Raw genomic sequence first — 27,859 nt, forward strand, 5'->3', positions numbered from 1 at the left:
CTAGTTGTAGAAACTCCAACAGGCGAGACACAGAAAAGGAACGGTTAGAAACCCCCGAGACTCACACTAAGTAATGTACACCTTCTAAACTCGATGATAAACCTTCCTGGAAGTACAAACCCAATTCCAAAAAAGTTAGGACACTGTACAAATTGTGAGTAAAAAAAGGAATGGATTAATTTACAAATCTCATAAACTTATATTTTACTCACAATATAATAATATATCAAATTTCGAAAGAGACATTTTGAAATGTCATGCCAAATATTGGCTCACTTTGGATTTCATGAGAGAAACACATTCCAAAAAAGTTGGCACAGGTAGAGGCCGGAAAAGTTAAATGTACATATAAGGAACAGCTGGGGGACCAATTTGCAACTTATTCGGTCAATTGGCAACATGATTGGGTCTAAAAAGAGCCTCTAAGAGTGGCAGTGTCTCTCAGAAGTTAAAATGGGCAGAGAATCACCAATTCCCCCAATGAGGCGAAAAATAGTGGAGCAATATCAGAAGAGTTTCTCAGAGAAAAATTGCAAAGATCATCCAGCAAGCAAGTTATCATCTACATTGTATAATATCAAAAGATTCAGAGAATCTGGAACAATCTCCGTGCTTAAGGGTCAAGGCCGGAAAGCCATACTGGACGCCTGTGATCTTCGGGCCCTTAGATGGCACTGCATCACATACAGGAATGCTACTGTAATGGAAATCACAAAATGGGCTCAGGAATACTTCCAGAAAACATTGTCGGTGAACACACTCCACCGTGCCATTCGCCGTTGCCGGCTAAAACTCTATAGGCCAAAAAAAAGAAAGCCATATCTAAACATGATTCAGAAGCGCAGGTGTTTTCTCTGGGCCAAAGCTCATTTAAAATGGACTGTGGCAAAGTGGAAAACTGTTCTGTGGTCAGACAAATCAAAATTTGAAGTTCTTTTTGGAAAACTGGGATGCCAGGTCATCCGGACAGCGCTCAGTTCAGAACCCTGCATTTCTGATGGTATGGGGTTGCATGAGTGCGTGTGGCATGGGCAGCTTACACATCTGGAAATGCACCATCAAGGCTGAAAGGTATATCCAAGTTCTAGAACATATGCTCCCATCCATAAATGGATTTTTGTAAGATCTTACCGTAAAATCCTTTTCTCTTAAGCTCATTGACAGACGTAGTCTTCTTGATTCTCAAGAGCTGGGTTATGTTGTCTCCGCAGGAGTAGGACTAGGCAGAAAGACAAAACGTTCTGGCTCCACCTTAGGGGCAGTCCCTGAGGGTATATCCTCCCTCTCTCTGCTACAGGGAATCAGTTCTGTTTTAAAGCAGTACAGAGAATTTAACCCAACCCAACTCAATGATACAGGGGCGGGTACTACGTCTGTCAATGAGCTTAAGAGAAAAGGATTTTACGGTAAGATCTTACAAAAATCCATTTTTCTCTATCGCTCATTGACAGACGTAGTCTTCTTGATTCTCAAGAGCTGGGACATCCAGAAGCAGTGCCACAAATGAGGGGTGGGATTGACAAAATCAAATCCAATCTAGAAGGCCCAACCGGTGCCAAACTAGAAGTTTTAAAGGCTCATTATAAACAAAGAATGAGACTAAAGAAAAATTTTCCAACGGAAAAAACCCTCGAGGTAGACCACTGGTCTCCTCAAATTGCGGCCTGCAAAACCTTGCGGCCAAACGAGGCATCAGACGATGCCATTACATCAACTTTATAATGTTTAGTAAAGGTATGCACCGACGACCAGGTAGCCGCCTTGCACACCTGGACCACTGACGCCTGATGGCGAAAGGCCCATGACGCACTAAGTGCCCGAGTGGAGTGCGCCTTAACAGGGAACGGGGGCTCCCGACCCTTAATAGAATAAGCCTGTACTACTGTCTGTCTGATCCATCTGGAAATGGTCGCGGCAGATGCAGGCAACCCCTTTTTGGGTCCATCTGGGATCACAAAAAGTGAATCCGTCTTGCGAAACGAGTCTGTCGTTTTCAAGTATACCCTGATCGCCCGGACCACATCCAAGGAGTGTAAAGCAAACTCCCGAGGATGACTGGGCTTAGGACACAGGGAAGGTAATACAATTTCTTCATTCAGATGAAATTCTGAAACCACTTTTGGTAGGAAGGATGGATTCGGACGAAGAACCACCTTATCTCTATGAACCACCAGATATGGTGAACAACAAGATAATGCGGCCAGTTCTGACACCCTGCGTGCAGAAGTAATAGCCACCAAGAAGGCCACCTTCTGGGACAACGTAGGTAGAGGAATCTCCCTAATATCTTCAAAGGGAGGTTTCTGAAGAACCGACAACACTAAATTAAGATCCCAGGGGGGTAACGGCGCGTGCACTGGCGGAGCAAGATGTCGCACCCCCTGGATGAAGTTCCGCACCAAGGAATGAGTAGCCAAAGGCTTCTGAAAGAAGATGGCTAATGCTGAGACCTGACCCTTGATAGTACTCAAGGCCAGTTTCTGCTCAACCCCTTGTTGCAGAAAAGCCAATATTCGACTAATCGAATAAGACCGAGGACGGAACCCCAAAGGTTCACACCATGCAATGTAGGACTTCCATGTGCGATGATAAATCTTTCTGGAAGTCGCTTTTCTTGCTTCAACTAGAGTAGGAATAACTGAAGCTGACAAACCTTTGTCCTTCAGCACCTGGGTCTCAATAGCCAGGCCGTTAAAGCCAGAGATCGTAAAGCAGGATTGAAGATCGGTCCCTGAGACAGTAGATCCTCCCTGAGAGGAAGTCTCCACGGGACGTCCGCCACCAGTCTGACCATGTCGGCGTACCAAGCTCGACGAGGCCAGTCCGGCGCTACCAGGATTACTGGGATTCCTTCCTCCTCTATCCTGCGAAGAAGTCTTGGCAGTAACGCGAGAGGAGGGAAGGCATATATTAGCTGGTATTGCCCCCACGGGGCGATCAGTGCGTCTGCGGTTTCTGCTAGAGGATCGCGGGAGCGAGCCACGAATCTCTGAACTTTCCTGTTGAATCGTGATGCCAACAGATCCACATCCGGGGTGCCCCACCGTAGGCACAACTGGTGGAAAACGTCTGGATGGAGGGACCATTCCCCCTGATCCAGGGTCTGACGGCTGAGATAATCTGCCTGCCAATTCTCCACCCCCGGAATGAACACCGCAGAGATTGCTGGAACAAATTGTTCCGCCCAGCGAAGAATGCAAGCCACTTCTTTGGCCGCTCGGACACTCTTGGTGCCCCCCTGGTGATTGACATAAGCCACGGCCGTGGCATTGTCCGACTGGATCCGAACCGGGCTGCCCTGGAGCTGCTCGGTCCAGTGAATCAGACAAAGTCTGATCGCTCTCAGTTCCAATACATTTATCGGTAACCTGGATTCTTCCGGGGACCAAAGTCCCTGGACAGATAACGGACCGAGAATTCCTCCCCATCCGGATAGACTGGCATCCGTGGTCACTATCGTCCAATATATTGGCAGAAATGACTTTCCCTGGCTGAGCATCGGAGACCGAAGCCACCAGACCAGAGACTCTCTGGTCTGTTTGCTCAATCGGATCTGATTGTCCAGGGATTCCGGATTCCGATTCCATCTGAGAAGAATCTCTTGCTGAAGAATTCGGGTATGGGACTGGGCAAATGGGACTGCTTCGAACGAAGCCACCATCAACCCCAGAACCCTCATGCAAGTCCGAAGGGAAGACCAGCTGTTGGACAGTAACAACTGGACTGCTGATTGAATCTTTCGGAGTTTCCCTACCGGAAGAAAAACTCTTGTCCTGACTGTGTCTAGAATTAGACCCAGATATTCAAGCCTCTGGGTGGGAACCAGAAATGACTTTTGCTGGTTCACCAGCCACCCGAATTCCTGTAAAGAAATCATAGTAATTTCTATGTTTTGTAGCAAGGTCTGAGGAGACTCTGCATGAAGCAGAAGATCGTCTAGGTAACCAAGGATCGATATACCTCTTTGGCGCAGAAGTGCCAACATTGGGGCCAACACCTTTGTGAAGACCCGCGGAGCCGTGGCGAGACCGAAAGGTAACGCCACAAACTGATAGTGGTTCTCCTCTACGGAAAAGCGTAGAAACCGCTGATGTCCTGCGAAAATGGGAATGTGAAGATAGGCGTCCTTGATGTCTATGGACGCTAGGACATCCCCTGGATGCAGGAAGGCTGCTACCGTGCGAATGGACTCCATTCTGAATCTTCTTATGTTGACGAAAGAATTGAGTGCTCTTAAGTCCAGAATTGGACGCACTTTGCCCTCTTTCCTGGGTATTGTAAACAGGTTTGAATAAAACCCTTGAAACCGTTCTGTCCAAGGAACGTGGACTACCACTCCTTGTTGTAGTAAATCTGTGACTGCTCTCCGCAGATCTTCTAAACGATCTGAGGATAGTCGGATATTGGAAGGGAAGAATCTCGCCGGTGGGAGAGATCGATACTCGATCTTGTACCCTGACCTTATGACTTCGCAAACCCATTTGTCCGGGATTCTGGAAAGCCATGGATCCGGGAACCGGCGAAGACGTCCCCCCACCCCAGTTATGGGTGGGGGCGCACCTTCAGGCTTTGGATGGTTTATCTTCAGGTCTGGAGGGGGCGGGCTTTTGCTTGCCCGACCAACGACCCCTGACGCCTCCTGCAGGAGCTTTGGAGGACTTAGTTTTTTCACCCGCGGGACGAAAAAACCTCTTGTGAGCAGAAAAAGAAGGCCCTCGTCTTTGACGAGTTCCTCTACCTTTAAAATTTTGCGGTAAAAAGGTGCTCTTTCCACCCGTGAGATCTTTAATGATCTCATCTAAGTTGGCTCCAAATAGACGCTCTCCTGAAAAGGGGATATTAGCCAATGCTTTTTTGGAACCTTGGTCGGCTAACCAACCTTTTAGCCACAGTGTACGCCTGAGAACCACTGCTGAGACTGATGCTCGCGCCAATAATGGAGTGGCGTCTAACGCCGCATCACACACAAACTGTAACCCCTGTATCATTTGTTCCAACAAATCTGATACCGCCTGAGGGACCTCTTCTAAGTCCCGGCGTAACCACTTGGTCCATTCAGTTACAGCCTGCGAAACCAGACCAATAGCTATTATAGGTCTGAAAGCTGATCCAATCAAGGAAAACAGCTGTGCGAGACATAGCTTCTATCTTGTGATCCACTGGATCTTTAAAAGACGGAGCGTCTTCTAAAGGAATAACCGTGGCTTTATTCAATCTAGCAATTGGTGAATCCACCACAGGTGGTTCTGTCCATTTCTTAATAAGGGTTTCCTCAAACGGATAACGCCTGTCAATGCGTTTAGAAATAGTAAAAGTGCGTTTTGGCAGACGCCATTCTTCTTCGATTGGATTGCCAAAACATTTGGGCAATGGAAAAACCTTCGCCACTTTGATGCGTTTTTTAGTCCCAAAAGGGATTTCAGTTTCAGCTATTTCCGATGGAATACCCTGTAACCTTAAGGTCTCTTGAACAGATACAATGAGTGCGTTTACCAACGCTTCCTCTCGGGCTATGGCGGATGCCGAAACATCCTCCTCACTGTCTGAAGAGACAGGACCCGAGACACCAATCCCAGATGAAGTACCTGCAACTGCAGAAATAGGCTCAGAGTCTGAATCCGAGGTTTCAGATAATAAGGGGTTAGGCGGGGGTCGCTTTCTTGCGCCCTGTCCCTGACAAGCCACTTCCACCCGGGACACAAAAGTTTCCATAATAGCTGACAATGATTCAATTGTCAATGGGGTGCTGGAGGATCCCGCAGACCCCTCGAGGGGATCCGGAGGAGATACATGAGTGGCAAGGTCCATGTTAATACAGGACACCTTTGCCAGCAAAACAAAAAAACCTTTTTTTTTATTTATTTTTTTTGTGTGTCTCCCCCTAGCGCAATAGCGCCCCTCAGAGTACCTGCTTCTCGATCCCACAGAGAGAGAGAGAGACCCCCAAGGCTCACCAACCGATGCAGTGCAGTTTCCAACCAACTGCAGTCAGCGTCTGTCTTACACAGACTGGAAGGAGCTGTTTGCTTTTTCCCGGGTAGAAGGCGTGGCTCCGCCCCCTGTGTACGCCTTCCGGCGTTCCCAGCTCTCCACGAGGTAGCTGGGCTCACAAAACATGGCCGCCCCCATAGAAGAGACATAAGACTCCAAAAACATGGCGGCCGGCGTGACCTGAGGACATACATGCATTCGGTCTACGGCAAAATGGCGGCGGACCGCCGAAATCGTTTTCCCAGCACATCCACCTGCATCTCTGCTAAGAGGCGATATATGGATCTACAGAAGATACACTACACATAAGGTAGGATTATACCTCCTATGTCTGCTGTAATGTTACAGTCTGCTGGGTAGAGTGTTAGCTCTTAAACCAAGTCCACTTCCCACAAACACATGCTGTATTACAAGGGGGACTTGTAAGTATCAGATATATACTGACCATATATGGAGGGGCCCATAATACATACTGCCTCATAACGAGGAAAAAAGGGAACGTTTACTCACCATACCGAACCGACAGGCACCCTCTCTTCACAATACCCTCTCCACCGGGGTGGGGGTTTGTGGACCACTCCGGACGCCTCGACTCTCTGGTACCTGGCGTCCGAGCGAGACTTTTAACTCGCAAAGTCAGTCCCTTCACTGGGACTCCGTCGCGGCCGACCCAGCGCGGAGCTCTGGTCTGCACGCGCTCGTAGGCAGAAACCGGGGTGACCACTGGATCTCAACATCCAGCCCGTCGCCCGGCCCCGCATACTTACTTGAATATGTCGCGGCCGACCAAGCGCAATGCCATGGTCTGCGCGCGCTCGTAGGCCGGCTGGGGTGACCACAAGTGTCGCCCAGTCCGGCATTTTTTGCTTGAAGATCTCACAGGAAAAAACACTGGAGAAAACTACCTAAAAAATGTCTTTTTCTTAAAGAAAAAAAGTCTTGCCAGGACCAAAAGATCCCAGCAAGGAACTTAGGTCCTTACTCCTGACTAGACAGAAAAAAACTGATTCCCTGTAGCAGAGAGAGGGAGGATATACCCTCAGGGACTGCCCCTAAGGTGGAGCCAGAACGTTTTGTCTTTCTGCCTAGTCCTACTCCTGCGGAGACAACATAACCCAGCTCTTGAGAATCAAGAAGACTACGTCTGTCAATGAGCGATAGAGAAATGTCGTTTCTTTCAGGGAAGACCTTGCATTTTCCAACATGACAATGCCAGACCACATACTGCATCAATTAACATCATGGCTGCGTAGAAGAAGGATCCAGGTACTGAAATGGCAAGCCTGCATTCCAGATCTTTCATCCATAGAAAAAATTTGGCACATAATAAAGAGGAAGATGCGACAAAAAAAGACCTAAGACAGTTGAGCAACTAGAAGCCTGTATTAGACAGGAATGGGACAACATTTCTATTCCTAAAGTTGAGCAACTTGTCTCCTCAGTCCCCAGACGTTTGCAGACTGTTATAAAAAGAAGAGGGGATGCCACACAGTGGTAAACATGGCCTTGTCGCAACTTTTCTGAGATGTGCTGATGCCATGAAATTTAAAATCAACTTATTTTCCCCTAAATTATAAATTTTTTCAGTTTAAACATTTGATATGTCATTTATGTTGTATTCAGAATATATATTATTTGAAACTTCCACATCATTGCATTCTGTTTTTATTCACAATTTCTACAGTGTCCCAACTTTTTTTGGAATCAGGTTTGTAGATTTCCTAGCTTTTAACAGAGTAGGAATCACCGACTCCAACAGCCCTCTGTCCTTCAGCACCTGGCTTTCAATAGCCAGGCCGATAAAGCCAGCGACCGTAATTCAGGATGGAAGATTGGTCCCTGAGACAGAAAATCTTCCCTGACAGGAAGTTTCCAAGGGACGTCTGCTACCAGCCTCACCAGACCTGAGTACCAAGACTGGGGAGGCCAGTCTGGTGCCACCAGAATGACTGAAATCCATTATACCTCGATTCTGCGTAGCAGTGTCGACAGAAGTTGTATTGGCGGAAAGGCGTAAATCAAATGATACTGACCCCAAGGAGCCACCAGGGCATCTGCGGCATCGGCCATAGGATCCAGAGACCTTGGCACGAACCCCTGCACCTTCATGTTGAGACAAGAGGCCAACAGGTCCCCATTGGGGGGTCCCCCACAGGAGACACAGCTGATGAAACACCTCCGGATGAAGAGACCCACTGAGACAGACAAAGCCTGATCGCCCGAATCTCCAGTATGTTGATCAGCAGACTGGACTCCCCTCGAGTCCAAACACCTTGAGCCGAGTAAACTCCCAAGACACCTCCCCACCTGGACAAACTGGCATCCGTGGAAATCACTGTCCAATACAGGGGAAGAAAGGATTTTCCCAGGCGGAGCCACCATATCAGAGACCCCCTCGTACCCCGACAACAGGATCAGATCATCCAACGACAGCGGATCCTTGTTCCATTTGGCCAGAATCTCTCTTTGCAGATGAGCAAATGGAACCGCCTAGAAGGTGGAGACCATCAGACCCAGCACTTGCATGCAAGTCCTGAGTGACGATCAACGGTTGGACAACAGGAGCCGAATCGCATCCTGCAATGCCAGAAGTTTTGCTGTGGAAATAACACCTGGGCCGACACTGAAGCCAGATTCAGACCCAAGTAGTCCAGCTTGGTGGACGGAGTCAAAGCCTGTTTCTGAAAATTCAGTGTCCATCCGAACTGTAGAGTTCACACAGTAATGTCCAAGTCGACTTCTAGAGCCGAAGAAGACTTTCTACGCAGAAGCAGATCATCCAGGTAACCTAGTACCACGGTATTCTTCTGCCATACCAGGGCCAACACCGGGGCCTTTGTGAACACCCAAGGAGCTGAAGCCAGACCAAAAGGTAACACCATGAACTGATAATGCTCCTCACCGATGGCAAAACGAAGAAAACGCTGATGCCCAACATTTATTGGAATATGAAGGTTAAGTGCCCTTGAAATCGATAGAAGCTAGAAGATCCCCTTGATGAAGGAAAGCCACTACCGTACAGATGGACTCCATCCGAGATTTCTGAACCCGCACAAAGTGGTTCAGAGCCTTGAGGTCCAAGATCGGGCGAACCTTGCCTTCCTTCCTGGGGACGTTGAACAAATTTGAATAAAAACCTTGAAAACGTTCTGACTCTGGAACAGGCACAATGACTCCTTGTGCTAACAGGTCCTGCACTTCCCCATGGAGGACCTGCAGCCAATCCGGAGAAAGGCGTAAATTGGAAGGAAAGAACCTTGCCGGAGGCAAGGACCGAAACCCGATCTTGTAGCCGAACCGAATCAACTCGGGGACCCTTTTGTCCTGAATGAAGGTCCATGGGTCGGGAAAGAATCGAAGATGTCCCCCCACCCCAGATGCGGGTGAGGGCGCCCCTTCAGGCTGGGGAAGGCTGGTCTGCGGAACCAGTAGTGGGCGCTTTTGACTTACCATTCCAGGGTCTCTAGGAGCCTCCCGCGTAGTTACAGGTGGATCTCGAACCCTTTTCCTGCGATACAGACGGACGAAAGGGTCACTTATGAGCCAAGAAAAAAGGACCAGGTTTACGAGGAGGTTCCTTGCCCCTAGCAACCTGCGGAAGTAATGTACTCTTATCTCCTGTGAGGCCATGAATGATCTCCTCCATAGAGGCACCCAAATGGTCACCTACAAAAAGGTAGATCAGTCAGCACCTTCTTAGAAGCCTTGTCGGCCAACCAGTACTTCAACCAAATTATGTGGCGAAGAATCACTGCTGTCACAGATACCCTGCTAGCCAAAGGGGCCGCATGCAAAGATGCATCACAAATGTACTGCAGCCCCTGAATCAACTTGTCCGCCAGCTCAGGAGGGTGTTCCAGGATGCCCTTCCAGATCCTGGCGTAAAACTTTTGCCCATTCCGCTAAGGTCTGGGATACCAAGATGATAGCAAACACCGGCCTCAATATTGAACCTGCCACGTTGAAAAGGTAATGGACCAGAGTCTCCGCTCTCTTGTCCACAGGATCCTTAAAGGATGGAGAATCCTCAATCGGGCTGACTCACGTCCGCGGCGGGCAAATCCACCTCAGACTCTGAGGAGGCAGAGAATACAGTCAAAAGGTGGGGGTTGCTTTTTGCTAGGCTGCATTTGCAGGCCCATATCAACCTTTGACACAAGTGACTGCAGGGGCCATCATGGCCGCCAGGGAAGACTGAGACCCAGAGGTTCTCGCAGCTTCAGGAAGTGGGTCAGGTGGTGATACACGCTCCAGGGGCTCCATGGTTAAATCGGAGCCACACTGTGCTCAAAAGAAAAAAAGTTTAAAAGAAAAAACAAAAAAAAAAAAAAACAAACAAAACCCCCTGCACACTGCTCGGAGCACCACAAGTATAAACGCACCCATGGCGCTGTATATAGCAGAGGAAGGATACCCATACCCACAGAGACTCACCACCCCAGAGTTGGAAAGCGCCAAATAGCCTGTCACCCTGCGATCAAAGAGGAAGATGAAGCGCCGACACTGACACTAGAGGCCCCCCGCTGCACGTCACAGCACCAGACTACAAGAAAATGGCTACTGCTATAGATTACAAAGGAAAACCTAAAACATTGTTGCAGGACTACACAAGCATGGATGCCGAGGCCAGTGAAACGTCCATGCTTGTGTAGTCCTGCGGCCATGTTTTAGGTTTTCCTTTGTAATCTATAGCAGTAGCCATTTTCTTGTAGTCTGGTGCTGTGACGTGCAGCGGGGGGCCAGCGGCACTCTCCCACCGCACTCCAGCCCAGCACCAATTTAGCCCCCCCACCCCAAAAAACATCCAAACACCATGCACCCCAAAAGGGGACTAGGGGAATGGACAGGGAGCAGGTGTGGACGACCAATGCAGGGGAGACTGCGCTAGAGGGGAGAGGGCACAGGGGGGCCTACCATGCCCAGGGAGGGCACAGGGGGGCCTACCATGCCCAGGGAGGGCCCCGATCACCCCAGCAATTCCGAGAGAAAAGAGGGGGGAACACTACTCACCACACCTTGGAATTAGGCAGACACTTCTCCCGGCAGTCCACTGCACCATCTTGGAATGGGGGTGCTGCGGCCGGAGGTACGCTGAGACTCTGATCGTAACCGCTGTCGTGACGTATGGGTGGGCTATGCAACCTCGCGAGGCGTTTCACACGCCGGCCAGCTCCCCGTCCAGTGGGGCTATATCGTGGACAACCTAGCGCGGAGCTAATAGTTGGGTCATGCTTGCAGGCCAGACTGGGAAGACCATAAGGATCTAGGATATCCAGCGCGACGCCCAGTCCAGCTGTTGATTGTAGTTCACACAGGAACAGAAAATAACAAAGAGAAAAGAAAAAATTCCATTTAAAAATGAAATGCCATGACCGCAGATCCCAGCAGGGAGCCAGGTCCTTACTCCTGACTAGGTATAAAAAAACGGAAGTCCTAAAACAGGAAGTGATGGTATACCCCCTGGGATTGCCTCAGGGGCATAGGCAAAATGGTTTCCGATTAGTCCTACTCCTGAAGAGAGAGCAGCATAAGCCCAAGGGTCTAAGAAAACATGGAGCTCCGTCTATCAGTGAACGAAAGAGAAATTTATATTCATACTGAGGTCCATATACAACAAAGCCAAGAAGTTAAGGAAATTGTTTCATGACTTGCTGCATGTTCATCTACTGTACTTGGACGTCTACCAATGTGATCTATTGTATGGTATTGTATGCCCTTTCCCCCCTTTTTCAATAAACATTGAATTTATAAAAAGAAGTTAAGGAAATAACCCCCAAGGACATAAGGAGAGCGTTATGCATGGAAAATGGCACCTGAAGGCCCAGGGGGACAAAGAATGTCACAGCAGGTGTCAAAGAACAGCAACTTCAGGTTGAGGATATACAAGGCCAAATAAAGACCTGCAGGGTACCATGAGCTAGGTGTTTGGTGATTCCAAACAGGACTTGCAGGATGAGAACCAGGAAAAAGGTCTAGGATGGGGTTCCTTTCCCTTGGTAAACTGCAATCCAGATACAGGTAGATCAGGGCAGATCAAAGCTCAGGGCAGAGCCTGAGGGTTGCGAGTGAAGGAAGTGTGTGTCAAGAAGAAAAACTGTGTCCTGTACCCTTCTCTCCACTCAGTACATCCATATAACCCTACCCACACCACGAGATTCAATGTTTTTTAGTCAAGTGTTCTTAGGTAATGGACTGCTTCTCCTGCCTGAAGTTTTTTTTTTTACAATTTTTCACAAACATTCTATGTGCACCCAACTGATACATTGTTTGAAGAACCATAAAAGCTGTAAACAGTATGCACTTTTGCTTTTTGCAAGGGTTTTGCACAGAGCAGCCCTGATCTTCCTTTTCTGGGTACCCTGGGGGCACTCCAGGGCTCCTCCTCTTCACTGGATGCCCCCATTAGGGCACCCGTGTGGGCACGCTCATGAGTCTCGCTGCTGAGTCCATTGACACAGACAGCAGGACTCGACCCAGCCCGTGTCACAGGATTTAACTGATAGCAGCGGGAGAGAATGGCTCCTGCTGCTATCAATCTATCCAATGAGGGCCCAAAACAGAGGCTGGGCTTGTGCTCATCGCTGGAATGATTGGGATTAGGCAAGAAAAAAAGGGGGGCAGCTGAAGCACAGGAGGTTTTTTAACTTAATGCATTAAGGTGAAAAAACATGAAACTTTACAACCCCTTTAAAGTACAACTAATGGCAAAGCCTTTTTTAGTTTTGGATAGAGGAGAGAGGGACACCTGTCAGTTTTTATTGTTTTCTGTGCCCCCATTAGGGAGAATCTTCCTCTCTATGTGTCCTGTTTACCATTACCATTGAAAGTGAAAGTAAAAGACAATCCGAAATTTTAGGCTGTCCACCAAAAAGGTAATCGAGGAGAAATCTTCCAATGGGGACACTAATTTTGATGACCTGGGGATCCCCAAGGGATTTTTTTTAATTTGCAGGGACCTCCTCTCACTTCCTGCTGTAGCTACAGGGCAGGAAGAGTTGGAAAATCTCCCCATTGAGACAAAGATCACAAAAACAATGGAACAGGGGGTTCCTCTTCCTCTATCAAAAATGACAAAAAAAAAGTGTTGCCTATAGTTTTACTTTAAAGCTAAATTCTTGCCAAAAGTAAAATTCTAACTGTGCATTGACACTAACTTACTATTTACCTTTATGCATTTTGCAAAAGCATGGTTCCTACATTGGTCCGGTGTAGATTACTGCGATTTGAGACAATCAACTACCTGCCTGTGACTGCTGTGGACAGGATTGTTACAATGAGCAATAAGCAGCTCATCTGCACTAACCTTTCTGCCTCCTCCTCTCCCCTCCCTGCCTTGCAAAATGCCACTTACAAAAAAAGTGACAAGTACATCACTTTTCCCACAGCACCACCTACCACTCTGCCTGCCATTTCACCCAAGGAAAGGAAAAACATGATTTAGATCATGGAACGTGTAAGTCCCAGAAAACAAAGTGAACTTGCATGACAAAGTTAAAAAGATCCTCCTACAGGCATTGACTCATTTATGCAGCTTGCAAAAGTAACATGCAACGGTAATATCAAAGTTGGGATTTACCCCCAAAAAATAAAAATATGCAGTGCAAAGAACACCCATACCTGATCTTCATTCTCAATTTTATTGCTAACGTCTTTCATGCCTTCGCCTTCTCCTATTCCACCTCCTTCATAATCATGGAACTCGGTAGCTCCCTCTCCAGCTGCTTCTTCAATGAGTTCTTTGGGAAGACAGAATCCCTACAAAACAGGTATCAACATACACAACTAGATTTAGAACATTTAAATAAGCTTTTCCTATTGATTGGCAAGACAAAGAATACACTTCAAGCTAGCGTCATCCAACAGGTTTCTTTTTGGAACTTGTGTGAGAATCATGGAGACTACCATTGCTGAATTGTGCTTTTAAAAAGTTTCCTGGCTGTCACTTTATGCAGAACAAAAGAAAAGGAAGAAAAGAAAGAAATACAAAGCAGTTATATGTTATCATTCATACAGCCAAACCCAAACAGATCATTCCATATTGTACGATGTATACACCTTCACTTAGAAATGCAGATATGAGGGAAGAGGGAATAAAATAAATACCACTACATATATAAAAGTATTTGTAATAAAAAAAAAAAAAATGGTTGTTGGGTTGTGAAAGTAAAGGTATTCAAGGGTTACGGCTAAGGAGGGAAATAAAAATAGGGGAGTGAAACGGGGCGGCGAACACATTTTCTGAAATCTTATAAAGAACATAAAGACAGTGATCCAACCGGTGGGGGAGGGCTTATATATGACGACACACAAATATGGCGTGAATAATATATTACCCATCTAGCTACTGGGCAATAGAGCCATGTGGCCAATGTTTTAAAGTTTTTATATTATATTATTTCCCTTTACATTTAAAACCCCAGCATTTGGTCTCCATAGTTCTGTCCACCACCAACCTCCAGTCTGATAATGTGGGGCTTATATCACTTTTCTAGAAACAAGTTATAATACCTTTGGCTGCACTTAAAAGATGGAGTAAAACTATCTTTGTATACTTTATCTGGGACAACGGTATTATGAAATAAGATCCACAAAGGGTCTTTCCTGAGTGGAAGAGAAGATATTTTCTCCAGCCATGTCAAGATGTCACAGTAAATTTGAATCTTCGGGCAGTGCCAACATAAATGCATAAATGTTCCTGGTTGAGCACAGCCTCTTCAATAGGGACCGGAACACATAATCACTAATTTGGCAGGGGTTCTGTACCACCTTGAGATAAATTTATAACATGATTCTAGCGTTTTCGTGCTTATGGAGGCAGACAAGGGTATTCTCTCAAAGGGGTAGGGCGAGACACAAGTGCCAATATCACTGCCCTGTTTGTCTTCTCCCAAACTTTCATTGTGGCAGTTAAGGTTCAGACCCCCTCCAACAAATCTGTGTCTAACTGGTACCCAGGGAGCAAATGCAAGAGAACATCCAGCCATGTATTTTTCCATTTTGACCAAGATTTTATCATTCACATTAGAAGTTCAATTAGGAATTCTCCCCAGGGCCATGGCTCTCTAATATAGGTAGACATGGCATGCCTAACCCTCACCCAATCGTTTAGGACTTTGCAAATAAGTTATTCATTTTTTTTTTTTTCTTGACAACCATACATCGTCTGTAAACATTTTGAGTAAAGAAGGGCATTGGGAGTGCCATGGGGACTGTATAGAAAGAGTTATAAAATCCATGGGAGAGAATTCATTTTGAATACACTAATCCTACCTAGCCATGTAAGGGTGTATGTGCGGGTTCACACTATTGCGATGTGGGAACACTGCGAATCTACTACGTGTTCCCGCATCGCATCCGCAGCACAGGCAGTTCACACTGGCATATACGATACACTGGGGGTGTCAATTCAAAGTTAACGACACCCCCAGATTAGATCGCAGTCCGATCTGACAGTTCGAACAGGAATCGTATCGCACTGGTGTGAACCACAATGCGATCTGATTCTGCTGCAGGCCAAAAAAAGGGTCCTGTGCTAGTTCACAGATTGCGGTGCGAATTCAGCCATACAAACTGTATGGCTGAATTCGCACCGCACAATCATCGCATGTGATTTTAGGAGCAGTGCGCTCCGAATCACATGTGATGTCTGTGATCGCAATAGTGTAAAATGGCACTTACGCTACCGTGAGGGCAGGTTGGTATGTAAAACTTTTAATAGATGCTCGTAATCTTCTGAATACAGTTTTTTCAGGTTTTTGGAGATTGACACTCCCAAATACCTCAGAGTGTTTAACCAATACAAGAGGGAGGGATATTTGTATATTTTGGTGAATACTGGCGGAGAGGTTAATTGGTAGGATTTCAGATTTATTGTAATTTATTTTAAAAATCAATAGTCTGTAGCTTTTCCGGTCTGCCATTAATATGGAAAGTGATGTAACCGTGTCTGCAAAATAAAAAAATTATTTCACATTCACTCGGTCCTATTGGTATACCTCTTATAGCAGGGTTTGCCTGCTTTTTCGTAGTAGGTGTTCCAAGACTAGGGCAAACAACAGCAATAGGAGTCAACCCTGCCTTGCATTTTTTCTAATTGGGAACCTATTGAAAAGTTACCATTTACGTGCATTCAGGTTTCCAAAATAGCAAAGCTTTCCATTCCCCCTATTTGTTCTTCAAAGTACTTGTATTAAGTGTACTTTCATTTTTGCAGCCAAAGGGATAACACCTACTTTATATTTGGCACATGACTTTACTAAGTTAGTATGGACCAAGCTAGCCCAAATGAACTATGTCCATCACTAACCTGTGAGGCCATTGGATGTTCTGGATAAACTGTATGTAGCGGAGGCTACATACAGCTTTGTGTTCTAGGTGCAAGTCAAGACCTTCCGGTCTCATACTTGAAACAAAATAGAGTATTTGAGCGGCAATTCATAGAAAGAAATATACTCTAGCAATGAATACTAAACTTCCTCTGGCTGGCTGAGTCAGAGAAGAGAGCTGATGATGTCACAACCTCTGACACACAACCAGAGGAAGCTTTGTATTCATTTCTAGAATACATTGCTTTCTATGAGGATAGACTATTGTGTTCCGGGTATGAGACAGGAAGATCTCGGCTCGCACTCGGAACACAGTGCGGTATGCTGTATGTAGCCCCAACTGCATACAGTTTATACCACACATCCAGCAGTTTCACAGGTTAGCAAGGTAAATAGTTTGTTTGGGCAAGCTTTGACAAGGTAGACGCGTTTCACACACTGACTGTGTGCTTAATCATTACCCAAGGAGAGAACGCTAGAGTCTGTTTGGGGCAGTCACTGTGGCACTTTCCATAAATTCTTAGAATCTACCGTGACATTACCAAAACTTTTCTAAAAACATTTTTAGGTATGCTATGTGAATGAGAAGAACAAAGAGGGGTTTTCTCAAGTATGACTGTAACAAAGGAAATACGCTTTAAGCCAGAAACAGCCAGGCAACCGGCATTTACTTCAAGATTCCAGCAAAGATTGCCTCTATGCTTCCTTGTGTCCCTTTAAAGTGGTGCTAAAGGTGTTTTACGCGAACGTGTTGCAATTTTCCAGCGGGTTGCATTATCCGAAGCATTTGGATGTACCCTCTAAAAAGGCATGTCACACCAGCAATCATGTCAGTAGCAAGAATTTGGCAGTGACAGACTTTCTAGAAAACACAGAGGACACATACCTGCTTGGTATGCGCTGCTCTCTCACTGACTTCAACAAAGTGGCACCACTTCTCATATTCTGCATAATGCCCCACTTTGGCTGCCAGTAAAAATCTTTAGGAAAATTTACACCTTATTTAGGGAATGGATTAGGGAAAAAACACCCCACAAAGAATAAACTGATTTCTGCAGACGTTTAAGGATGCAGCCGCCTAAGGATGCTGCGTAAATCACAGTCCCTAATAATTCTTTTAATTTTCTGGCTTCTTAATTACAACACCTGGCTTTTCTGGCTTCTTAGTTACAACAACTTGCTGGATGGAGATTAAGGCTCCGTTTCCACTGCCGCGGCTACGAAGTCGTGCTACTTCTAATGCGACTTCGTAGTGAAAGTTGCTTGCGGCATTCAGTGCGACTTGTCCCTCATTATAGAGGGAAGTCGCACTGAAGTCGGCTCAAAAGTAGTGCACAAACTACTTTTGAAGTCGCCACAACTGAAGTCGCGGCAGTGAAAACGGGCCAGATTGAAACAAATGGCTTTTGACTTGCTGTGCGACTTGACATGTGTCAAGTCGCACAGCAAGTGGCACTAGTGGAAACCTGCACTTAAAGGATTCTGACTCAATCCAGAGACTTTTTTTCCAAGATAATTTGATAGATTGTTTACGTTTTAAGGTTTCAGGTGATATTATGGTATATGTGAAAAACTATAAATATTACATTAAACTCTTGCAGCATTTTGAGGCCTTGATTGAATGTGGCCTACTTTATAACCATCAACTATATAATAATAAATCCCTTATGACTTTTTCAAAACCCACAAGAGCTTGTTTTAACCCAAACAGCGATTTATTCAATATCTACAATTATGACACACCCCGTAAGCACAATCGAAAAGGGAATAGCAGCATATTAACACACCCCTACCTACACCGGTAACATCAGCTAAACAAGGCCTAATTTCTACGATATAAATAAAAAAAAAACCTGTTATAAGCAGAGACAGCATTACGATTCAATCTGATATGGGCTCTATATCAGATTAGGACTGGACTGACATTTTCAATAAATGTTTTACAGGTTTAATTATTCCCAATGAAGAAACTTGCACACCTTTTTAATTTTTCACAGGACCTATCATACGCATCAAAAAAGCTTTCATTGGCACAAAAGAGAGATTCCACTATATCAAAGATGTGAAAGTAGGACAGTGATTTCCACAACATATGCATCAAACTGGAAGTACAGGCTTTTTCTAACTACCCTTAAACCTGCTCCCACCCCATTCTAAATACCCTGTGAAAGAAAGATGCATATACTTACCTATTCTAAGGGCACTCCAGTCTGGTCATATCAGCTCCCAACTTCAGGGGAGAGGAGGTATATTCTACAACAGATGTCCAATAGCAAGCCTTTCAGCCATTATCCGCCATCTCTGCTCTCCCCTGAAGCCAGCCACTGGGGAGATTATGTGACTGAACCAGAGCACCCTCTGAAAAGGGAAGTATATTATAAATCTTCTTTTACCAGGGTAGTTAGAATAGGAGTTGGAAGGAGGGTGGGAGCAGTTTATGAAAAGCCTAGACTTTCACTTTAATATGCCAGTATCAAACTATTTAGGTTTTAGAGACAGATACTAGATCCAATTAATTTAGATTTTGTCAATTGATCGGTCTTTGGACCCACAAATTTGTATACTAGGACTTTTAAATAAGGAGCATTTTATGCCACATGCTTACACTGCTTATTCTCCGCCATCATGCACAATGTGGAAAACTTTGGTCACCACCCTCCTACAAAAGAAGCCAGCATACCAACATAGGGGTTGCCCTAATAAATGTCTTAAATTGGCTATAAACCTCAGGTCATTTTTAGTTTGCCAAACAGGATGTGGCAGCCTCCTCAAACACATGGAAGGTGGTTCTTTGGTCAGATGACAAAAATTTAACTTGTGTGTCAACCCAGTGGCTAGAGGTTATAAGCTAATAGAGACATACCCTAAAGGACTTGTAAATGCAGCTGTAAATACAGCAAATGGTTGCTCTATAATGAATGAAACTTTTGTGGGAGTGAATACTTATGCACTCAAGAATAAGGTTTTTGTATTATCAGCTTTGTATCAGCTGTGTTTCATCAGTGCTTGATGATGATCCAAAGCTAAGCAGCGCAATAACTTCACAACAGGATATAGCAACTTTACAGGAGGACCCTGATAAAACAGAAGGGTGCAAAAATACGGTAAATAAGGTTAAATGTAAGGAAATGTAAAGTAATGAACTTGCAGGCTTAAAATATTAATGCAAGCTATACGCTAGGGGAAGAACTTTGGGAGAAAGATTTTGGGTCCACCTCTAGGACACTCAGCAACTGCATGCAATGCCTAGATGCAGCAAGCAAGGCCAGCAGACTATTGGCATGGATTAAAAAAAATTGGATTTTTGACCTACCATAAAATCCATTCCTCTGATGTTCATTGATGGACACAGCTCATGATTCTTCTTAACCATTTGGATTATACTGCCCTCTACAGGAGGACAATAGCCAGGAAAAAACTTGACTATGCCTATAGGCAGTCCCAGGGGTATATACACCCACGCTCAGCTAAAGGCACTCAGTTTTGCTACAAGCAGTGTCAGAAGAAAGCAAACTCTACAACAGAGGGGTGGGTGCTGTGTCCGTTAATGATCAGTGAAATGGATTTTACAGTAAGTAAAAAAAATCATATTTTTCCTTTCGTTCATTGACTAACAGCTCCTTATTCTTCTTACCATTTGGGACGTCCCAAAGCAGTGTTAAACATGAGGCATAGGAAAACATCAGAAACAAATTCCCAAGGCTAACCATAGCCAACCAGGTAACAGAGCTCAACCATAAACAACTGGAGCTCACCTGAAAAACAATAGAACCTTAACCACTTAAGCCCCAGGCCTATTTCTGACACTTTTTGTTTAAAATCAGTATTTTTTTCCTCGAAAACTACTTCGAACCCCCAAACATTATATATATATTTTTTTAGCAACTACTCTGGAGAATAAAATGGCCGTCATTGCAATATTTTTTGTCACGCGGTATTTGCGCAGCGGTCTTTAAAACGCCATTTTTTTGGGAAAAATTATGAAAAATCACATTTCACTGCATTTAAAAAAAACTAAACAGTAAAGTTAGCCCATTTTTTGGTATAATGTGAAAGATGATGTCATGTTGAGTAAATAGATACCCAACATGTTACGGTTTAAAATTGCACACACCCGTGGAATGGTGACAAACCACGGTCAATAGAAATCTCAATAGGCATCGCTTTTAAATTTTTTAACGGTTACCAGTTTAGAGCTGGAGTATAGCTCTTTTTTAAATTATTGCTCACGCTCCGATACCCCACATGTGTGGTTTGAACAGTGATTTAATTTGCGGCTCGACTTCCATATACGTTTTCTTTCGTGCGCGAGCTAACGGCGACTACATTTTTTTTTTTTCCTATTGATTTTAATTTATCACAGGCTTTTTTTTTTTTTTTTAAATCTGATCACTTTTGTGTCACAAGCAATGTAAACATCCCTTGTGACAGCAATAAGCAGTGACAGGTACTCTTTATGGAGGGATCGAGGGTCTAAAAGACCCTAGACACCTCCATTACACTTCCATGTATTCAAAACGCCGAAAATGGCATTTTTGAATACACTCGTTTTTGAATCTGTCGCCTTTAGCAGCAGAGTAACCCGTACGTGACGTCATGGACGCCACCTCCGGGTTACGTCATCGGAGACCCGATTGAAGCCGCATCCGGCTTAGATCGGGACTCCATCCAGCTGGCGGACGTGCCGGCTGGGTGCTCAGGTCTCCCGGTGGGACGGGAGACCCGGGCAAAGCCGCGGAAGGGGGGGGGGGGGAAAGACGTCCCCCCCCTGCTAGCCGGGGTAACGATCGAGCGGCTCCCGAGCTGCATTGGTCGTTACTGCCGGAAAGCTAACCGCCAGCTCTAGCTAGAGGCATCATCCCGGCGAAGTCAGCCGACGTACCCATACGTCACTTTGCGGTAAGTGGTTAAAGAAGATCAGGTCTTCTAAACAGCAGCCAGCAAAACCTTGCAGTCAAAAGAAGCATCCGCAGATACCAACACAACCACTTTAGAAAAAGTTTTGTAACAGGTGTGCACCAAGGACCAGGTGGCGCCTTGCAAACCTGCGTCACTGATGCTTAAAGACGGAAAGCCCAGAAGACACTAAGCGCCCTAGTAGAGTGCGCCTAAATAGGGAAAGGAGGAACCTGACCCCTGATGCAATAGGCCTGAACCACCGTCTGATCCATCTGGAAATGGTCACAGAAAAAGCGGGCAACCCTTTGTGAGGTCCGTCCGTGAGCGCACATGCACCACCTTATCCTTGTGAAGCACCATAAGGTGAACAACAGGATAACGCCGTCAGTTCCGACACCCTACATGCAGAGGTGATGGCCACCAAAGGCGGCCACCTTCTGGGGCAGCGTAAGCAGGGAAACCTCCCGAATATTTTCAGAGAGGCTTCAGTAGAGCTGAAAGCACCAAATTAAGATTCCAGGGGGGGAAAAAAAAAAGAGTCTGCACTGAAGGAAGCAAATGTCGGACACCCTGAAGAAAAGGTACGGGATCAGGGAGTGCGAGGCCAAAGGTCGTTGGAAAAAGACCGCCAAAACCCGATATCTGGCCCTTGATGGTACTCCAGGCCAATTTTTGTTAAACCCCTCCTTGAAGAAAGGTTAAGATCTGATCCACCAAGACAGATAAGGATGAACCCCAAAAGATTCACACCACGCAATGTACGTCTTCCACGTACAATGGTAGATCTTCCTAGAGGCAGATTTCCTAACCTTTAACAGCATAGGAATCACTGATTCAAACAAACCTCCACCCTTCAGCACCTGGCGTTCAACAGTCAAGCCGTTAAAGCCAGCGACTGCAAAGCAGGAGGGAAGATTGGTCCTTGGGACAGCAGATCCTCCCCGAGGGTGAAGTCCCTGAGGAGCATCGGCGACCAACCGTACCAGATCGGCATACCATGACCGGCGAGGCCAGACTGGAGCCCATAGAATGACTGGAATTCTCTTCTGCCTGAATCCTGCAACTAATCAGTCAGCTCTCCTTAGAATGCTGGCTACTTACCGAGCCACCAGGACACTCCTTGTGCCCCCTTGGTGATTGATATAGACCATGGCTGTGGCATTGTCTGAATTAATTTGTACTGGACACCCCTGAAGATGATTGTCTGATGAGCCAGACAGTCTGATCGCTCTGAGTTCCTTACACTAATCGGCAGTCTGGGCTCTGCCCAAGTCCAGACCCACTGAGCACATCTGTGCTGAGGACGCCACCCCACCTGGACAGACTGGCATCCATGGAGACAACCGTAGAGTACAGGAGGAGAAGGATTTTCCCTGTCAAAATGCCAGAGAAAGAAGCCACCTCTAGAGGCCGTGGATCCTTGACCCATTTCACCAGAATCTCTTTAGCAGAGATCTTGTGTGGAACTGTGCACACAGACCACCTTGAGGGTGGACACCATCAGGCCCAGCACACGCATGAAAGCCCAGAGGGATGACCGTCTGCTTAACAACAGAAGCTGAATTGCCTCCTGCAATGTCTGGAGTTTTTCCTGAAGAAGAAACACTCTGGCTGAGGCCGAGTCAAGAGTCAGGCCCAGATAGGCCAGTTTTTGTGGCCAGAACCAAAAGCAGACTCCTGAATGTTAAGGATCCCACCTAAATCCCTCAGAGTTCCAATCGCCAGAACCGGAACAATCACCCCTTGAAGTAAGTCTTGCACTGCCCCAAAGAGAACCCGTAAGTGATCTGGGGACAAATGCAGGTTGGAAGGGAAAAAAACCTTTCTGGGAGGACAAGACTAAACTCTATCTCGTACCGAATAACTTTGTGGACCCACTTGTCCTGTACCAGGAAGATCCATGGATCCGGAAACCAGTGAAGACGTCCCCCTACTCCAGATAGGGGTGAGGGCGCCCCTTCATGCAGAGGCAGCCTTGTTGGCAGGTCTGGAAGAGCCCGCTCGTGGCTTGCCAGACCAGGTCCTCTTGGAACCTCTGGTGGAGGCCCTGACTTTTGATCCCTTGTCTTGAGATCCTGAGAGACGCAGAGGTTGCTTAGGAGCTGAAGAGAATGGCCCACATCTACGATGGGGCTCCTCGCCCTTCGCAGCCTGCGGAAGAATAGTACTCTTCCCCCTGTGAGACCCTTAACCATGACCTCCAAGGATGCTCCAAACAGGCGATCCCCCTAAAAGAGTGAGATCAGATAAGGCCTTCTTAGAAGTCTAGTCCGCAGACCAGCATTTCAGCCATACAATACAATGAATGACCACTGCTGATACAGACAGCCTAGAAATCAAAGGAGCAGCATCCAAAGAGGCATCACAGACAAACTGTAGCCCCTGGACCAACCGGTCCGCCAGCTCCACAAAGGCAGGGGGAGGCTATTCTCCCTCCAGGTCCCGGCGTAAAAGCTTAGCCCACTCGACCAGAGTTTGCAACACCAGGGCAATAGCAATTACTAGCCTAATTCCTGAACCAGCTACAGGGCACATATGACGAGCCAGAGCATCCGCCCTCCTATTAGCTGGACCTGTAAATGTTGGGGACTCCTCAACCAGGATGAAGGTAACTCAATTTGACCTGGAAACCGGCAAGTCCACTACAGGTGGGACCATCCACCTTTTATGCAGTAAATTTTTATAAGGATACTGCAAGCAAAAAAAAAAAAACAGGCCTAGCAACCACTGCGTTTTGGACAACCCCACTTTTGTGACATTGTCGTCAAGGTAAGCGGTAAGAGGAACACCCTCGCCGCTTTGGAGGGCATGTGGGTGCCTCCAATTTGGCATCAGCCGCAACCTCCATTTTTAAAGCGGAGTTCCGGGCACAAAAACAATATTTTTTTTTTGTGCCCCTCCGCTAGGTAGACCTCACCTGAAAAGGAATTGGATAGTTATTTTTTTTTTTTGTTTACTTACCTTGTAATTGAAGATCGAAGATACTCACCTCAGAGTACTTCCTCCCTCGGAGCCGCGGCTCACCCCTTCACTTCCTGTCTCGCTATGATTCCTGGGAGCTGAACGTCATAGCTCCCAGGAATCAATGCGACGGCACCGGCCCCGCTCGTCATTTCCGGGCGACGCCGCATGCCCAGAAGCTGTTTAGGAATGCGGCGCCGCACCGGAAGTGACGAGAGGGGCCGGTGCAGGCGCATTCTGGGACAAGAAGACGCGGAAGAAGACACAGAAGAGGACCGCGCCGGCTTCAGCTGCCCACAAGAGAGATGGAAACGCTGTGGAAGAAATTTTATAAGTAAGTATTTCTTCTAAAAGGTAAGTGCGAACCGGGACAGATCAGAGGCTAGCCATTGTGGAATGTGCTAGCCCTGACTGTCCCGGGGGTATGTTTAGTAAAAAATGACTTCTGTGCCCGGAACTCCGCTTTAAAGTTTCATGCACTGACACAAACAGTGCATCCACCAGCGCCTATTTAAGCAGGGCTAGAGGAGAAGAGGAAGCATCTTCACTATCTGAGCACTCAGGGTGAGTGGACGCAGACCCAGTAGGGTCGCTAAATACTGAGATCATACTGAAAACAATCAGGGGAGGCCGCCGACTTCAATCCTGCAAAGGGGACGCTGGTCAATGGTCCAAAAATGGACCACCTATTGGACCACGCAAAAAACAAGGGGGTCACCCTCCGAGCCCTCCATAGAGTACATAGCCCCCTTATAAGGGGGTCGCCTGCCATGACGCGAACGCACAGGCAGGGTACCCTGGCTATAAACAAGGCGGGTGCCCCACACAATAAGGCAAGACTGTCAAAAATGGAAGCGCTCCCACAGCACCACCCGGTCCAAGGGAGGTGCCAAGCTGACCATATGGCTCAGCAGGCCGTGGCCTAAATTTTGCCCAAAGGGAGAGTAAGGACTACAGCTACACGCACTAGGGCTGCCCCCCAATGGTGGTGACCGACTCGGCCACATAGCCTAGTAGGCCGTAGCCTAAATTTTTGAGTGCGTCCAGCCGCCAGCCCCAGCGGAGCCGACCACCCAAGTGGGGCAGCAGAGGGAAGGCAGATGCCAAAACGGGCATTAGGGGCTTCAGCCATTCTCACAGGGGCCACCTTACTTAGGTTCCAAAGAGTAGGCCACAAAGCAGCGGCCTAAATTTTTGGCCAGATCTGGCCGCATGAGGCGCATACCCACGCATGGTAAAAAATATCTGCTCCCCCAGGCAAACAACTGCTCAGAGAATATCTCTGTCCTAGTCACCAACCCCCAGGTGGCAGGGAAACCTGCTCAACCCTACATTGCACACCAGGAAAACCTGGTCAGCAGAAACTACAACGAAAAGACCCACAGTGACCAACATTTTAGAGGGGCTGGAGGGGAAGGGAGAGGAACTTGGGGGTTCGGCTATCCCAGGGAGAGGCCCACTTCCATCCCAAAACCCTCCAGGGGTAGTGGGGGGGGGGGCAGCGCTACTTGCCACACCAGGAACAGGATGGGCACTGCTCCAGACAGGAGGAAACACTGACTCAGGCTGAAGCCAGTTCGTATGCATCATCGCGAGACGCAAATTAAAAAAAAAAAAAAAACTTTTAGATGAGCATCTTATTGATCACAATTGACAGGGATATGGGAAGTGGTAGAGACATGCACACACACGCACACACACACGCACACACACACACACACACACACACACACGTTCAAACCAGATGGACGTTTCTCAACCTTACCAACTACGAAATTTTGAAATGAGATAGAGATGGTAGTGTTGGCAATTTGACAGCGGTCAGATTTAAGTTCCAGTTCAGGCTTAACTATTTATCCATCATTTCCCTGAAGACAAGATGACAGGTGACAGCAATTCACTTTTGCAAGCGTCTTCTCTCATCCCACGCTTCATTTGGCATGAGATTACCCCCATGTGTGCTACTACCAAAGCACAAATGCATGTAATATGTCAAACTAAGACACACTTGATACCTGCATCTATCAACTCAGAGCTATAACTTTTCAAACCTTAACCTAACTTCGTGTAAACACAGATTACATTAGAAGGTAGCAGACGAGCTGCAAAGTATTATTTTTAATGACACAATTACCTACCTTTTGGGCAAGCTCTGCGAATATCTGGGTCAAAACTGAAAGCAGTTTTCCAGTTTCCCTATGTGTTGCCAAGGACACAGTAAGGTAAAACAGGAGCAGGTCAGAATAGGTAGACAGCATTGGCAAGAGTCGGACAAGCAAGCCACAGCATTGGTTGAAAAACTGAAAAATAAAGGGAATTTGCTATGATTTTGCAATGGCTACATGGTCCAGAACAATACAGAGCTAGTGTTGCATTATTAACATGTACAACACTGCCAATATCAAAATCTAAAGCAGCAAACACAAAATAAAAAGCTAAACTGTAAACCTGTAAGCAGGTCAATGTTACAAACAGCAGTTCTTTATAGAATGCACTGCTCAATGGCTTCAGACCTCAAGAATGCTTCCACAATTTCCTCATGAGTCTCAGCAGCCAACAACCCCTGAAACTTTAGCATGGGGAAAAGCTGCACCCTAACCCACCTTTAACAATTACTAGGTCCAAGCACTTATGAAGGCATGTGTCGAGCACAATGCAACTACAGACTTTCAGATTTTTTGAAAGCGATTTGGGAATCTTAGCCCAGTAAACAGCATGGGCATGCAGAAATCATATAATATCTATTCATTATTTTTAACAAAGTTTTGGGATCAGCAAAGATTTGTTGCTTCCCTCTCAGCCAGTATACAGATGAACATCGAGAGAAATAATTCAGCCAAGAGCAGTCTTTGCTAGACTCCACAAAATGCCTGCCATTATCGGTTGCATAGATAGTTGCCATTATGTTTAAAAGTTAAAGCTGAATTCCTAGAACAGACACATTTTAGACAAATTTTTAAAAAATAAATCACCTATAAATGATTGGTGTCCGTAATGTGGAGTTGCTGCTGCATTATGTAAAGCTTTTAGTTTCATTCATGTCTTTTGAATGGATGAGGTGAAGCACAAACAACCTACTATCCCCCTTCAATGTACAAGAGCCAGAACTAACTTTCAGTGCCGCAAGTTCAGCACTTACACCAGTGATGTGAGGAATGAAACAAGAATTTTACATAATGCAACAGAATCTCCACACAGGTGACACCCATCACTAGTGGTTTCTTATGCTGACAAAGCAAATTTAAAAAAGCGATTCCTGAAGTTAAACTTTAGGACTGTATATACACAGAACAAAAAATGTCACAATTACCACTGGACAAAAAGTGTGCTTGCTAACCAAGTGCTTGTCCTTGATGCAGTCTTCCCCGTAAGTTTTAAGTCTCTCAAGAAGCTCAGTGATTGCAAAGATTACAGTTTGTACATCCAACGCTTTCAAATCACGATAGAGGTCTTCAGTCAGGAGTCTTGTAATGAGGCCTTCTTGCAGGCTGTTTACCATGTTCTCTTCAACTGCAACACAAAATGGCACTAGAGACAAATTCATGCACTGCAAAATCCTGATTTGTTAAGTGGGGATGAATTTTGGAAAGAACCATCCTCATTTAAGTACAATCTCATTGCAGTTCACTTAAGTAATGCAGTTAAAATTAAAAGGGAAGTTGAATGTTAATCGCCTGGCTGTC

General features: G+C 46.2%; 1 protein-coding gene across 2 annotated transcripts in view; it reads right to left on the reverse strand.

Annotated features, from left to right (window-relative positions):
* MDN1 (midasin AAA ATPase 1) overlaps positions 1–27,859 on the reverse strand; it is a 902,759-nt gene that overhangs the window by 60,608 nt on the left and 814,292 nt on the right. For both annotated transcript variants that reach the window (XM_082250237.1, XM_082250236.1), the window contains exons 82-84: positions 27,514–27,686; positions 26,315–26,476; positions 13,609–13,746 (exon numbers count right to left, since the gene is read on the reverse strand). In XM_082250237.1, coding sequence (XP_082106363.1) covers positions 13,609–13,746; positions 26,315–26,476; positions 27,514–27,686 — 473 coding nt within the window. The remainder of the gene's footprint in view (positions 1–13,608; positions 13,747–26,314; positions 26,477–27,513; positions 27,687–27,859) is intronic.

This window comes from Pelophylax lessonae (assembly GCF_965119305.1).
Source record: "Pelophylax lessonae genome assembly, chromosome: 3".
NCBI classification, from domain to species: domain Eukaryota; kingdom Metazoa; phylum Chordata; class Amphibia; order Anura; family Ranidae; genus Pelophylax; species Pelophylax lessonae.